Source organism: Euphorbia lathyris, chromosome 3 (assembly GCF_963576675.1).
Source record: "Euphorbia lathyris chromosome 3, ddEupLath1.1, whole genome shotgun sequence".
Lineage (NCBI taxonomy): Eukaryota > Viridiplantae > Streptophyta > Magnoliopsida > Malpighiales > Euphorbiaceae > Euphorbia > Euphorbia lathyris.
Window position 1 is genome coordinate 96464709 of NC_088912.1, and position 14280 is coordinate 96478988.

Genomic DNA, 14280 nt, shown 5'->3' on the forward strand with positions numbered 1-14280 from the left:
CGCTCGGCGAGCAGGGCCCCCCGGGCCATTTCTGCTCGCCGAGCAGGCCCCTGGTGGCCTGCTCGTCGAGCAGGAGCCTGCTCGCCGAGTAGGCCACCAGGCGCCTGCTCGGCGAGCAGGGGCTGCTCGTCGCAATTCTGCTCGGCGAGCAGCCTTTCCTGCTCGGCGAGCAGACCTGCGGGAATTGGTCAAAAAGACCAATTCCGCCCCCACAAAGCCACGTTCGGCCGCACGTTTTCCTACACCAACAAGGACACGAAATTAGGTCAAAACGAGGCCCGAGACGCGTCTATAAATAGGAATTTCCAATTGTAAATTAGGAATCTTTCGTTTTTGTAAATTATTTAAGCTTTCCCCTTGTAATTCCTCTCCATCTTCTCCATCTTCCTCAAACTCCATTGAAGCTCCTTCAAAGCTTTCTACCGAGGAATTATCAAGGTCCGTCCTTAAGATCAAGTCGCCGGCTGCAGAGTAAACAGGTTCCTTGAAAGGGATTTTTGTATCTTCTTTCATCTTTCTATGTTTGTACTCTTTGATACAGTTGCCGAACTTGTCTTATTGTATCTTGTGACAATCATCTCGCCTTTAATAATAATTTAGCTCTTGTTTTGTTCTATGTTTATTGTCTAATTCTTGTCTTACGCTTTATTCAATTGGTTTAACTCATTCAAAAGCCCCAAAATCTAGTAGGCACATATTGCGAGCTGAATCTGACCTAGTTAGAGCCTAGGAGATTGACGACCTCTTAGTTGATTAAGCGCCAATTTACTGAGCCTTAGACCTAGTTTCGGCCTTAGGGAATCACGCGCTAGGAACCTCAGGAGGGTAAGTAGGGTTAATCGCCTTGAATACAAGTGACTTGGATTAGGTTTTACTCAATAGACTTGATAATCTATCTTAATTATTATCGATCATTCCATGTTCCTTCGAATAGTTTCATTAATGAAAGATCAATTAGGGGTAGAGTAATTTAGTTAGGCTTAGAATAACTTATCTAGAATTAGATAACTTAGTTAGAATTAGATAATTTAGCTAGGATTAGCACAATTCAACCTAGGAGTAGATTAATTTAACAAAACCAAACTCAAAACCCCCTAAGCCTAGATAACATCCGAGACTTAGTAGCTTGATACTTGCAGAAATAAATCCTGTGGACGATAACCTGGACTTAAACCAGAAATTTATTACTTGATAACGACGGGGTACACTTATCCCTTAGTGAGGTTTTGCGAGAAGCCGCATCACCTAACCATCAAGAACAAGTATCCACTTTGATTGCAGACTTCTTCGCCCTAATCAAGAAGGGCGAGATACTTCTCGAAGTTGGATCTACAGTCGGGCTACTACCAGGTGCGTATCGCGGAAGGAGACAAGCCAAGACCCGTGTGACAAGCAAGCAACCAACCGAGCGTTTGATCTGGTTATTTTGGACTCACCAATGCCCCTCGTTCCCTCCATAATGAGCTATTCCACTCGTACTTAGACGACTGGTGGTATACTTTAATCGTGGGCTATAGCTATTCGTTAAACGACCACGTTAGCCACCTCCGGACCCTTTTTAAGGTATTAAGAATCACCTCTATGTAAAGAAAGAAAAATGTTCCTTTGAACAGACGGAGATCCTATTCCTAGGGCATTGGATGGGCATCAGAGCCATCGAGGAGTGGCAAGCACCCACCAAGGTGAGTGCGCTAAGATCGTTTTTAGGGCTCGTGAACTATTACCGAAGATTCATCGTAAGTTACTCGAAGAGGGCTACTCAACTCAAAAATCTCCTAAACTAAAGAAGGACGTACGAACCGATCATGGCACTGATCGGAAGAGTAAGAGCTTTTGAGGAACTAAAGCAGGCAGTGATTGATGACCCCGGATTGCAGTTGCTAGATCACACTAAGCCATTTGAAATACACATGGATGCGTCAGACTATGCCATAGGCGGTGTGCTAGTACAATAAGGTAACCCAGTAGCATATGAGAGCTGAAAGCTCAATGAGACCGAGAGGCGTGGTCCAAGAAAAGGAGATGAAAGCAAGAGTGCACTACTTGAGAACGTGGAGGCGGGTCACGATTCGTGGTCAAGACGGATAATGGGGCGACGAGTGACTTCCTGACCCAGAAAAAACTCACGCCAAAACGGGGACGATGGCAGGCAAGACAAACTTGCCAAGTTTGATTGATATGGTGCGTCAGTATAAGCTTGGACGGACCAACTAGGTCGCGGATGCCTTAAAAGTAGGAAGACAGAGCTGGCGGCATTTAAGTGTGAGGGAGTGGCAGCCACCAGCAGAGTCACGAGTACCCTAACTGCATCGTATTCGAGATGGGCTCTTGGTCACAAAAGGGAATCTACTTTTTTTTCCTAAACCTTTCTTTTTTCGGTATGCCGCCCCGCGAGCAAGGAGTGCCACGCACGAGCGGAGCGAAAACAAAGCAGGGGTAATTCTTCGTTGGGGGAAATCCTTTGATTGCGTATTGAATATAGATCCATGTCTTTCTTGTTCCACTAGCTAAGACCAAATTCTCACATGTCTGTTTCGTTATTACAACCTTCTTTTTTGATGTCAAAGACCAGAAGCTATACGCAAATTATCATTGGATCTCGGTTGTTCTTAACAGCGATGGCTATTCATTTAAGTCTTCGGGTAGCACCACTAGATTTTCAACAAGGTGGAAATTCTCGTATTCCGTATGTACATGTTCCTGCGGCTCGGATGAGTATTCTTGTTTATATAGCTACGGATATAAACACTTTTTTTTCCTATTAACAAAACATCCCCTTTTTCTTCGCTCTTCCGGAACCGGTACAGAAATGGGTGCTTTTTTTACGTTGTTTACCTTAGTTACTGGGGGGTTTCGGGGAAGACCTATGTGGGGAACCTTTTGGGTGTGGGATGCTCGTTTAACCTCTGTATTCATCTCGTTCCTTATTTACCTGGGTGCACTGCATTTTCAAAAGCTTCCTGTCGAACTGGCTTCTATTTCAATCCGTGCTGGACCGATCGATATACCAATAATCAAGTCTTCAGTCAACTGGTGGAATACATCGCATCAACCTGGGAGTATTAGCCGATCTGGTACATCAATACATGTTCCTATGCCCATTCCAATCTTGTCTAACTTTTCTAACTCCCCCTTCTCAACCCATATCTTGTTTGTTCTGGAAACACGTCTTCCTATTCCATCTTTTCTCGAATCTCCTTTAACGGATGAAATAGAAGCTCGAGAGGGAATACCAAAACCTAGTTCACTCGCTGAGTCTCTTTGCGTCCACGGCTGAATGGTTAAAGCGCCCAACTCATAATTGGCGAATTCGTAGGTTCAATTCCTACAGGATGCACCTGTTGAGAAAGCATCCTGTCCTAAGGAGTTCTCTGTTCCCATTTCCCTCATAAGGACTGGGCTACCTCGGATCATACCTCCCTCGCAAGGTGATAGCACAGAGGACCTGCTTGTTAGGTGTTATTTTTCTGCGTTTACTATTATTTTCTTTTTTATTTTCTTTTTTTAAACGCGATGTTCAGCAACTTGACGATAGAGCAAGGTGCAGTTGCATGGCAAAGGCCCTTTCTATGTCTCATTCCCTCGAAAACCGGCAAAGCAAAGAAAAGGGCAGCTAGCTCATATCATTCTTGTCGAGACGAGTTTCGATAGACAGACCTTCCCCTAGTTCATCTTATAGAATTGGGCGAACAAAAGCTCAAGACCTTCCAAAGACCCCCTCTAGACAATCAGGCATGTCAGCGGACGGTAAGACATTTACAGAAAGGGGGGCGTATAGATATTTTAGGAAGGTAAGTAAAAGTCTTCAGGGACGAAACTGGAAAAACTATGGATGGGCCCCCAAGGTACCTCTCATAAGAGAATATAGCGGGAAGTAAAGAGGGACTTTAGGCAATCAGGTTATAGAGGCTGGTTTACAGGCTAGCATACCATTTGTGAGTGCTCTTTCTCTTTTAAGGCTTTTCTAGAGTTAAGGGGAGTTAAGGCGGCTGCTCTGAGTTCAAGCAGTGTCCAGTTGTTAGTGTATTCCGCTATTCCGAGTTGATTGCAGTTTCCGAGTTGATTGCAGTTTCCGAGTTGATGGAGTTGAAGGGGGCTAAGGATCTCGAAAAGAGCAGGTTTAGTTAGGCAATTCTTGGTGAAACCGGTAGCGATGGGGCAAGTGTCACATAAAAGGTTACTATCGGCTCTTTCTCTGCTTTCAAAGTGGTCATTGCTGCAGAGTCCGCTTCCGCTTTGAACTCAAATTGTTCGATCCGAAAGGTTAGGTAACGATTAGACCACCCGGGTTAACTACCAAATACGAGTTATTGAGTTTCAAAGCAGTTCCAAGGTTAGGAAAGAGCTATCGCATTCAGAGAGTTATCTTGGCAGTTCATGAAGTTCCAAGGCGTTCTAAAGGAGTTCATGAAGCTAGACTCGAGCTAGAGTGCAGTGAATTGAGATCAGCTTTTCGGCTTTAGAGCTCTCTAATACAGCTTGTCTTTAATGCTTTTTCTATAGAGTTAGGGCAGTTCAAAGCTGTTCTTGGAGTTTAGAGCTCCTGAGTTCGCAGTTCCGAGGTAACGAGTTCGAGTTTTCAGCAGTTTGAGTTTAGGGTAGTTCAAAAAGCAGTTCGAGTTCAAGGTCAGATCCGAAAATGACAAAAACAAGGTTTAAACAAAACAGTATGGAAGAAGGAAGTACTCCGAAATTTTTATCAAAATGGCCCCAGAATTCTATTTCTTCCTTCTGATTTTTTCCCTATCACTAGTTCTTACTCCCGAGCCGAAGCCCGCCCACTAAGACCGACTGCCGCTCCCGCCACTGTTTCTCTCTCCATTTCTTTTCGAGAAATACTCCCCCAGAATCCCCCTTAACAGAGTTGGATCTTGTCCGATCCGAGAGCGCCATTCACGGAGCTCTGAGACATCTCTTTTGGTAAGAATTTCGAGCTTGTTCACCATGATATCGAGGGCGGCTTCTTCCCTATCCTGGGAGGACAACGGATTCTTTGTCAGAGCATTAATTCTAACTCCCATATGATAAAAAAAAAGTAAAAGATCTTGAGATGAAAATAATCCTATTTGAGCACTATCCCACCAAGCGAAACCCGTGGTTTCTTGGTCACGACCGGCTAAAGATACATCAGAATAATCATTTCTAGGATTTAATGATTCCTAAGAGCGGATTCATCCTTTTATTTTAATTAATCGTGGTCCTGTGATTTTGAGTATCGATAAGTAGATTCGGGATGGGAATAGAGAATGCTTCCCCCTTAGAGCACATCGTTACTTACATCGAAGTCAATGTGTTTAAGCATATAGTGGATTTGAATGCTAACTGAAAGTGGGATCAATTATATCCCACTGAGCTCAAAAGATGAGGCTCCAGGTCAATGATTTATTTAGGAAGGATCCCACCGATTGAATTTAGTAATTCATCCCCGGCTCCGGGGGAATGTGATTTAGGAAAGAAAGCAAGTGCCATCGATTTAGGTGTTGGAGGAGTAAGCGCTCTTAACCTAGGAAGACGACGGTGCTAGAGAATCAGTTCCTGGGGGAATAATGATAGTCGAAGGGAGGTAGCGGTCTAAGCCTCTTAGGCTTGGCACAGGAACTCTTCTTTCACCCGCAGGAAGCAAGTGATGTGACCCAGTGAAGTGACCAGAGATAGGAAGAATAGATTAAAAAAAAACTTTTGTTAAAGAATCCGCTGTTTGAAAGCTTCAGTCAACACAGTCCTAGGCGAACTAGAAGATGGATATTGCGGAAGGCTAAAAGGATAGCGATGGGGTATAGTGGTGGTTTTTGAGGTCGCATACCTTGGTTGCAAGGACGTCAAAAGCAGTTCAATCAAGCAAATGTCGGTGAGGTTCTCCTTCCTAAGCTTCCACCTATTTGTGAAACCGAATGCGGAAGAAAAAAGAGATTCTTGGATATCAAGGCAAAATTATTCTGACTTAGCTGTAACCTTTTCGTCCTCGTCAACCTCCATCGGAGTCGGAGCCTACAAATTTGTTCATCAGAAACCTCATCGAATTCCATAGGAGCGTTGATGACGATTTCATTATCACAAGGTTTGGCATGTGGTCCATCCTCTGTAGTTAGATGATAGGAAGTGGACGTGGCTTCGAACTCACCTTCTTTTTGGCATCGATCATTGGTTTGATGAATGTGCACGATGGTACTTTGCTTCACCTTGAGAGGATCCTCTGTGCTAACCAGTAGAACTGACCTTCGGTTCATGCGCGATGGGATCGAGCTAAAAATCTCTTCATCTTACTTCAACTCCAGTCTGTCCTCCTTCTAATTTAGATAGCGCATCTTTCGGGATAAGTCCATCGACCAAGTTGGACCCAACCCGGGTAAATTGTCTTTTGTTCTTTGTCTGGCTTCAATCGAGAAAGAACATTTTATTAGTATATTAAGGCACAAGCACTACGAGCTCAATCTCAAGAACGGGCTTGCTTGCTACTAGATCGATAGCAGAAATAAGGAATCTTACAATCTCTTTTATCCTAGGCTTGAAGCGTTCCTGCCCTATAGGGACCCTATAGGGAGTGGAAGTCAGAAATCCTATCCATTAAAGCTCTCAGCCTAGGATAGTCTCAACTGGAGGGCTTACAGGGAAGGGAGTTAGAAAGCTGGTAAGGCGACAAAGGCATCGAAAGATGGTGGTTACGAGGTCAAAGTCTAGGCGAAAAGACAAGGATAATAGGGTGGTTACCGAGGTAACAGAAAAGCAAAGAAATGGAAAGGCAGGGAAAGATGGTGGATACGAGGTACCGGGTCCCAGAACAAGGAAAGGTGGTGGCAAGAAGGATGCTATTTTTACAGGACCGCATTCGAGCTCTAGAAGACAGGAAACGGGCCCTCCTCCTCGAATAGGAGGAGCTGATTATGCGAGCTGCGGCAGCAGCTCCCCCCTGCAATCCCCCGAGAAATGAGCATTAGCTCTTTTTATAAAGGGTCCGTCGACTCTTTCTAGAAGATTGAAATAAGTGTCTATAGATGCAAAGTAGTGTGTTTTAATGTATGGTTTTCTTTTAACTTAATATAGCAAGGATATTGGTGCTAACTCTTTCCCGCGTAACCTCTTTCCCTTCTTTAGATAGAAATGGGGCCAAGGATAGGGTGAAAGTCTAGGCGTCAAGGAGAGGTAATAGAAAAGTCTAAACAAGGATGCGAAAAGGCGTAAAAGGATAGGCTCCAAATCACCTATTTGTACCGAGACCTAAGGCTCCTATGTGGCCAGCAATTACGGGTAAAAGCTGCTATAGATCTTGAGCCAGATAGGAAAGATTCCTCAATTCTGCACAGTTTAAGAGTCCAGTCCTTTCTTTTTTCTTACCGGAAAGCAAGTAAAGAATAGAGGTGAGTTCTGAACCGCTCAAGAGCGGAGATAACAACTGGGGCTTGCTAGCTCTTTGCTTTATGTAATTCTATCTGGTTACCGGGCTAGGTTATTATTAGTTAGTATTCCGTGCCTGCCTTCTCGATTGCATGTCTTGTGCGGAACTAGACTAAGCGTAAGGAGAAGATAAGCAAAAAGCAGTAGTAGAAGAAGATGAAAAAGCAGTAGTAGAAGTAGATTCGAAGTCAAAAGAAGTTTCTTACAAGAAAGAAGAAAGCTTTTGAGCTTGCTTCGGATACTAGACGCTGTAAAGAATAGCAGTTTAAGCTAAAGAATAGCAGTTTACTAGGCTAGCTGTAATGAAAGAATAGTAGTAGTAGCTTAGCGAATAGTTGTTTTAGCGAACTAATAGTAGTACAAGGCTGGAAAGACTAGTTGTTCCAGGGGGAGAGCTTACTCGGCTCATAGAGCCTTTGCTTGTCTAGCCTAGCCTGTACGAAGCAAGCCAGGGATGAGACTGTTTTCCTTCTTTCACTGCTCCTATTCCAGTTTTAGGAAATTACCTACAGATAAATAATTTTTTTCTTCGAAACCCCTTAGAAATTCGAAGGGTAGATACTCAAAAAATAATATAATAGCAATATGAAATATATAATACTAATATATGATATACTACTAAAATGATATAATACTAAGATAGTAAAATCTCATAAATTACGATCAATTCATTCAATATTTCCTTTTTTAGAGGACAAGTTTCCACATTTAAATTATGTGTCAGATGTATTAATACCGTACCCCATCCATCTCGAAAAATTGGTTCAAACCCTTCGTTATTGGTTGAAAGATCCTTCTTTTTTGCATTTCCACATATTTGCCCCGAGCTAAAGGCAATTTTTCCCATTAGAAAGTACCCCTATCACAGTAAGTATCGTTACAACAAACAGTAATAAAGTTTCCCTAGAACGATCTCCAAATCAGCCATTTGTTCCATTAGAACAAGCTTAGAATATCTTTTACTAGCACGATAGGGAGGGTCCAACAGCATTAAGGGGGTTTGAGGAGACCGGCCTGGGAGTATGGACATGTATTTCTAACTGTACTTCCAACACGAATGGGGGACAGGAGGGTTCATTCTTTGTCTATGAAAGACAGACTGACCCTCTTCCTTTCGCCTCGACTCTTTCTTCTCGATCGAAATAAGTAGTAAAGTTATGCTTCGTATTCTTTCAAATCCTATGCTCTAGGGACAGAAAGAAGGTAGGCATTAGCCGGGTACGATGAGTGCCAGAAGGTGGTCATTGATCTAGCAAATCGGTTGGTTCATCTTCCCTAAAGAAATATGGGAAGGAGACCGAGACTACCGGGGCACGCGTTGGTTGGGTTACGAAAGAAAGTAGCTTGTCACCCTCAGATACCCCTGACCACGGAAACGATGGGACTGAGAAGCGCATGTCGGTGAAGCAACGACGACTCCATACCGAGCCCTTGAATTGAAAGAGAGGGGTAAGATAAGACAGATTCTTAGGGAAGGACGTTCTTGCTGCTAGGAATGCCTACCAATAGCTTGTTCTTTCTATTATGCTGATAAAATATGATAATCCTACATCAAGATGATCAATAGAATTCGGAGAACCTGCTATCCCATCGCCGTATCCAGCTTGGTTTTTAGTAGTACCTGCTAACCTGCCAGCCAGTATTGACTCATTCAACCAGCTAACCCACCCTGTTCGAGTAAGTCATTCCCCTGGGAATGATATAGAGGAAGAAAGGATACCCTCGTGCCTAGAGCTCAAGTAAGCCGTAAAAAAGAGCTAGAGCATCCCCGTCCCTTGCTTAGCTTGCTTCTTTGCTTTGCCTTGCCCCTAGCCTTGGGGCTTTGCTTTCCCGATTCTGTCTTTGTTTCGCGAGTAAGTTATATAGAAGACGAAGTCAAAAGTCTATTCCTTAGCTTAGGTCCAAGCCCTACTTATCCTTCCGCTCCGCTTAGTGAATCATCTTACCTAGCAGGCTTCCTTCTTTCAGGCGATAGCTTTCCTAGCTCTTATGATATATCTACGGTAAAAAACCACCCTATTCTCTTGCGTTAACCACCCTATTGCGGAAAGATCTGTTCCTTTTACCGATTAAAACCCTATCTTTTAGGCTTACTTCTTGGGAGGCTTTCCAATTGCCTTCTATCTTTGCCTTTGCGCTTATTCACCTTTTGCCTAGCCCGGTTAGGAACCCGCACCGCAGCTATCTGCCTTTTCCCGATCTCGCTTATGGGCCGCCTTTCCCTAGCCCTGCTTTCTTCTGCATCATAAGTTTGTTTTTTCTCTAAGTGAGTTTCACTTAGAGAAAAAACTTCTGAAGCTGATGTAAAGACAGAAGATAACTCATACTAAAAAGGATGGTAGAGGTTTCGGTTTTAAAGAAAACTGTATGGAAGAAGGAACGAAGTAAGTCAACAGTTACGAAGTAACGAAGTAAGCAAGTCAGTTTTACTCCCAAGGTGCCTTAGCTAGCTTTTTCCCTCGATCGGCTCATATGCTATAGGAAGCGATGATAGACTAAGCTCTCTTGGTCTGAGCTCCCTAGACGTTGTTTAGGAAGTATCCAATCCATTTCCAATTCCAATAGGCCTGCTATCGTCTAAGAAGATCAAGGCTGCTTTTAGGTATGAACTGTCTAGTTACCTTTCAAACATCTAATTGATAGAGGCATACATCAGTATGTTATCCCATAAGACTGAAACAATCGCAAACAGTCTTCAAGGGTCGGTAATAGAATGTAGTTAGATAAAAATTTCCAAAGCATTAACGAGATGTGGGATGGGGTTCGATCCGGATGCAGCTAACATGCTTCGAACTGAATCATACAAAGTCTGGTTCAGAATAAACAGGCACTTCAGGATTCCAAGTCTGAACACATGAGATAGGACAAACCTTGGCCTGCCCGAGCATGGTTTTTTTTCTCTTTTCATTCTATGTTCCTTTCCTCTATCAATCCTTATGCGGAGTAGCGATTCATTCGCAGGAAAAGGGGTGCTTGCAAGAAGTGGGAAGTTTCTGTTGATTAAGGGCAAAAAATGGGATCTCGTCTCTAGAATGTCAAAGATAAGACAGTTCCTTCAGATCATCTTACGTGATATCGAGGGCATTCCGCATGAAGAGATTCGAAAGCGGATTCAAACATAATTGCCGCAGAATTCTTCTTGTAATTTTGAGTTCTCCCGTATATGCTCACAATAGATCTACCAGTGCCTGTCCTTTCACGGTCTTTTTTGGTACGAAGATTGTGTCATACGTTGAGAGTGGTCTTGACCATTTAGCGAGTCGGGCGTTCAGTGACAGTCAAAGAAAGGAGTTCAACCCCAGTGTCCCCCGTCTTTCCTCTGACAGAGGCTGAATCTTCTACTTCTAGCTACTCTGGGATTTCCCCTTGCTGGGAGAACTTTGCTGACTTGTCTGTCGATGATTGAAAAAGTACCAACCCTTTATGATTGACTATTATGTCTTTGGTGACGGGGGGCCTTTAAGGGAAGCTTTGGAGCTATACTAGTTACAGAAAGGGAAGTCACGAAAATCTCATAACAATCAGACAGGTGGGATCACTATGTGGGGAACTTTACCCGCTCTATGGTCTCAGCCAAGAACTATCAAACTGGGCCTATTAGCCCTTTTCTCTTAGAAGAATGTCTAGGTGAATAACAAGTTTATCTTAGCTTACAGGCTCTCTCTTCCTAGAACTCACGCTAGCTAGAAATCCTATAGCAGAGGTCAAAGATTCCGTGGGAAAGGTAGATGATATTTCTGCTCTTTCGGTTCCCTTCCTTGAAGTTGAGAGCTTATACCCGAGTGAGTGATTTGGTGAAAGATCTAATCTGCCAATGGTACTCTATAAAGGTTGGTCCAGCAAGACTAACCCGATGACGTGGCATCCATTGTCGAAGACGATGGAGTGAGACTAACATCAGACGATGAGGGGACATGAATCACCTTTTTCATCGGCGGGACGGCGAAGCTAAAAGCTTCTTTATTAATAGATATAACTGCTAAAGTACTTAATTAAATCAAGTACAAAAGATTCTATCTAAGGACTGGTTCTATCCCTGCTTATTCAAGAAAAAAACTAGCTACTACGCTCACTACTAATATGACTCTTCCTTACTACCGGTCAGCTCTCGCTTCCCATAACTTTCCTTCTCTTGTCCCGAGCTCCCTTTCTGTTGAACTAATCCCAGGCTTCCAAAAGCGGGTTGTCGCCCATTGATGGTCTATAGGGCAATCTATATCCTCGCTAAGCTCGTCTCCCTCGGGCCCTTACACGGTCTTTAAACAAGACGCCAGCTCTTTACCTTGGTCAGTGCTAGCATCCATGTCAAGTTATTAAGGAGATTGAGACTCGAAAGTGGGAAGCTCCGGAGGATATCTAAGAGCTAGTAAGATATTCGACTCCTTTTTTATAGTTGTATAGTCGTCCTGCCTTTTTGGAGAATGTGACACCTAGAACCATTCCAAACACTTGATTAAAGGAAGCGTCAGGGGGACCCTTGATCCAATTCTATGAAGATTTTGAGGAAGCCGGTTGAACTTGCTTTTAAAGCCAGTGCCCCAGATTAGTAATTGTAGCCATGAGGAGTGCCACCCGGGCTAGCCTAGTGTTTTTTGGCTAAAGCCGACATTTATTGAATAGAGAAAGAAAGCACCCCTGAGTTTTGGAGCGGATAAATCAAACAAAGACTACTCACTTTCTTTACCCTGCTTTCTTCTGGCTGCTTAGGAACCCTTTTCTCTAGCCTGCCTATTAGGCTTTTTCACCTCCAAGTCTGCTTTTGAACCGGTAACCTTATCAGACTCCCTAGCGGCCCTAGGCTTCCTGCTTTCTTTGCCCTGCTTTCTTTTAGTGCCTCTAGCCCGGCTTTAGGCCTTCGAGAGCCATCAAAGCTTTCCTTCGAGAGCATCCTTTCAGATGTTCATCAATTACATTACATTATCTTAGTAATAGAATTAGTAAGAGCTCTGCCTCAACAAGAGAGCACTGCCTATGAAGAAAGGGCTAAACTAATCGCGGTACACTTTGTATATCTTATCTTTATTGCTTTCATTCGTTACTTGCTTTCTCCACTTAATTCTACACTTCGTTCCGACGACTAGCTTACTTTATTCGTTACTTCGAACGTAAACAGACTAGCTAGCTTGACCTTCTCTTACGATGTGAGATCTAAGCCCAGGCGCAGGAAGATGGATGGGAGGATGTTACGGGTAAACAATCTATATTTTCTTCTTAGCCAAGAGATCGGGCTACTCCTAAGGTAAGGGAAGTATGCATTTTCTTGCCCACGTCTCCTTTCTTTAGTACAGCCAGTGCCCCCTATTTCTTATGGTCTGACTTCCATCTATTCCGCCCAAGGGCATCCTTGGCAAACCGCGTTTTGGCTTAAGTCTTATATCGCAAGCAGGCAGATTCTTCTTTTTTCAGTTCAGTATTTGACTAGGTAGGAGCTCGCATCCCTCATACAGCACCTTCTCTGAAAAGAATAGTTGGACTAAAGTCTTATATTTCATATATATATATTCGAATTTAAACCTTACTCTAAAAAGAAGTAAACTTCCTTGAAAGACACAACAACTCTTTCTTGAGATATTACGGAGCATCTTCGACTTGCCTTTTCTTTTTGGAGGGGGATTGGTTACATGTCCTGTTCATTCTGCTTTAGCGCGCTATGGCGAGTCCATTACTGAGTGAGCAACCAATTTGTGATACTCCGAGAAGTTAAAGAGGGCTTTTGCATCCCTATAAGATAAGAGTTTTCTTCTTTGCTCATCAAAGGAAGGAATTGAATTGGATTGAGTAGAAATAGATGAAGGGTTCACTCCAGCTAACCAAGCCTCTTCAATCCTCCTTCCTTGAAACAAGATTGATATTGATAGACCTTTCCCCACCCTTTTGGCTATTCCTAGTCGCACAACCAAAGAAGAGTTTTCAGAGCCTCTTTGCTTTTAAAGGGGCCCTCAAGAATAAAAAAATATATGATATTTTGACTTTCGATCTACCTTGGAAACGATTTCGTTCTATCCATTCCCATTCTCTTAATTGGTTAGGTAAAAAGGTACGTAGTTCTTCGACCCCACGGAGCGGTAATGGAACGAGTGGAAGACTTGAAAAGGAGTCAAATAAGGGTGCTCGCAGAGTAGATATATAGAGAATAAGAGAAGGATAGAGGAAGAGAGGATGGACGTAGTTCAGTTGACATATGAGTTGTAGAGGCGACCGAAGGTTTTTACAGGTTCGGCTTGCCAAAATATTATTTGCCCAGTCAGTCTGTTTCCCCCGAGGCGAGGTGGTGCAGTTTCTAAGTCACTTGAGGAAGCAAGCACAGAGGGTATCTTTCCTTTTCTAGGGAAATGCGTGGTCTTAGTTAGCTTACTCTGTCCAATGCTAGGAGAATGGGATTCACGGCAAAGGAAGCAGGGGAAGTAGAGGAAAAGCCAATTGCAATTCCATGTCTTTAGACTCACTGATGACTAGCAGGAAGGACGAAAGCGAGTGTGAGAGAATGAGACTGCTAGCTTAGACAGGTAAAGACTAGAATCGAAGACCGGATTGAAAGAATAAGCGGAACATTCAGGCACGGAATCAAGCGTTCGAGAAGAAAGAAGGCCTAAGCAGGGAAGGAAAGCTGCAAGCCAGGCTAAAAGGTTCCTAAGCGAGCTAGGGAAAAGGGTTCGTAGAACAAAAAAGACGGCAAAAGAAAGAGGTTCGTAGAACAAAAAAGAAGTCGTTTAAAGCCCTTATTTTATTACCGAGGTAGGAACCCATGTGCGAAGGTTCGAAAGAGGTCTAAAGCGAGCATTCTTCTCTCATAGCCGGGAGCGGAAGCCACTTGAGTTCAATTACAGCGAAAGGCCCGATACAGCTTTCAAGTGAGGCTTTCAGTCTAGCATCTTCAAACCTTGGACT

At 43.5% G+C, this 14280-nt stretch overlaps 1 protein-coding gene across 1 annotated transcript; it reads left to right on the plus strand.

Annotated features, from left to right (window-relative positions):
* Window positions 1-1251: 1251 nt before the first annotated feature.
* On the plus strand, window positions 1252-3392 carry LOC136222806 (putative cytochrome c biosynthesis ccmC-like mitochondrial protein). The gene is given in 3 exon segments (XM_066010520.1): window positions 1252-2751; window positions 2754-3253; window positions 3255-3392. Coding segments are annotated over 3 exon segments (864 nt in total). The 5' UTR covers window positions 1252-2525.
* The last annotated feature ends 10888 nt before the right edge of the window (window positions 3393-14280 follow it).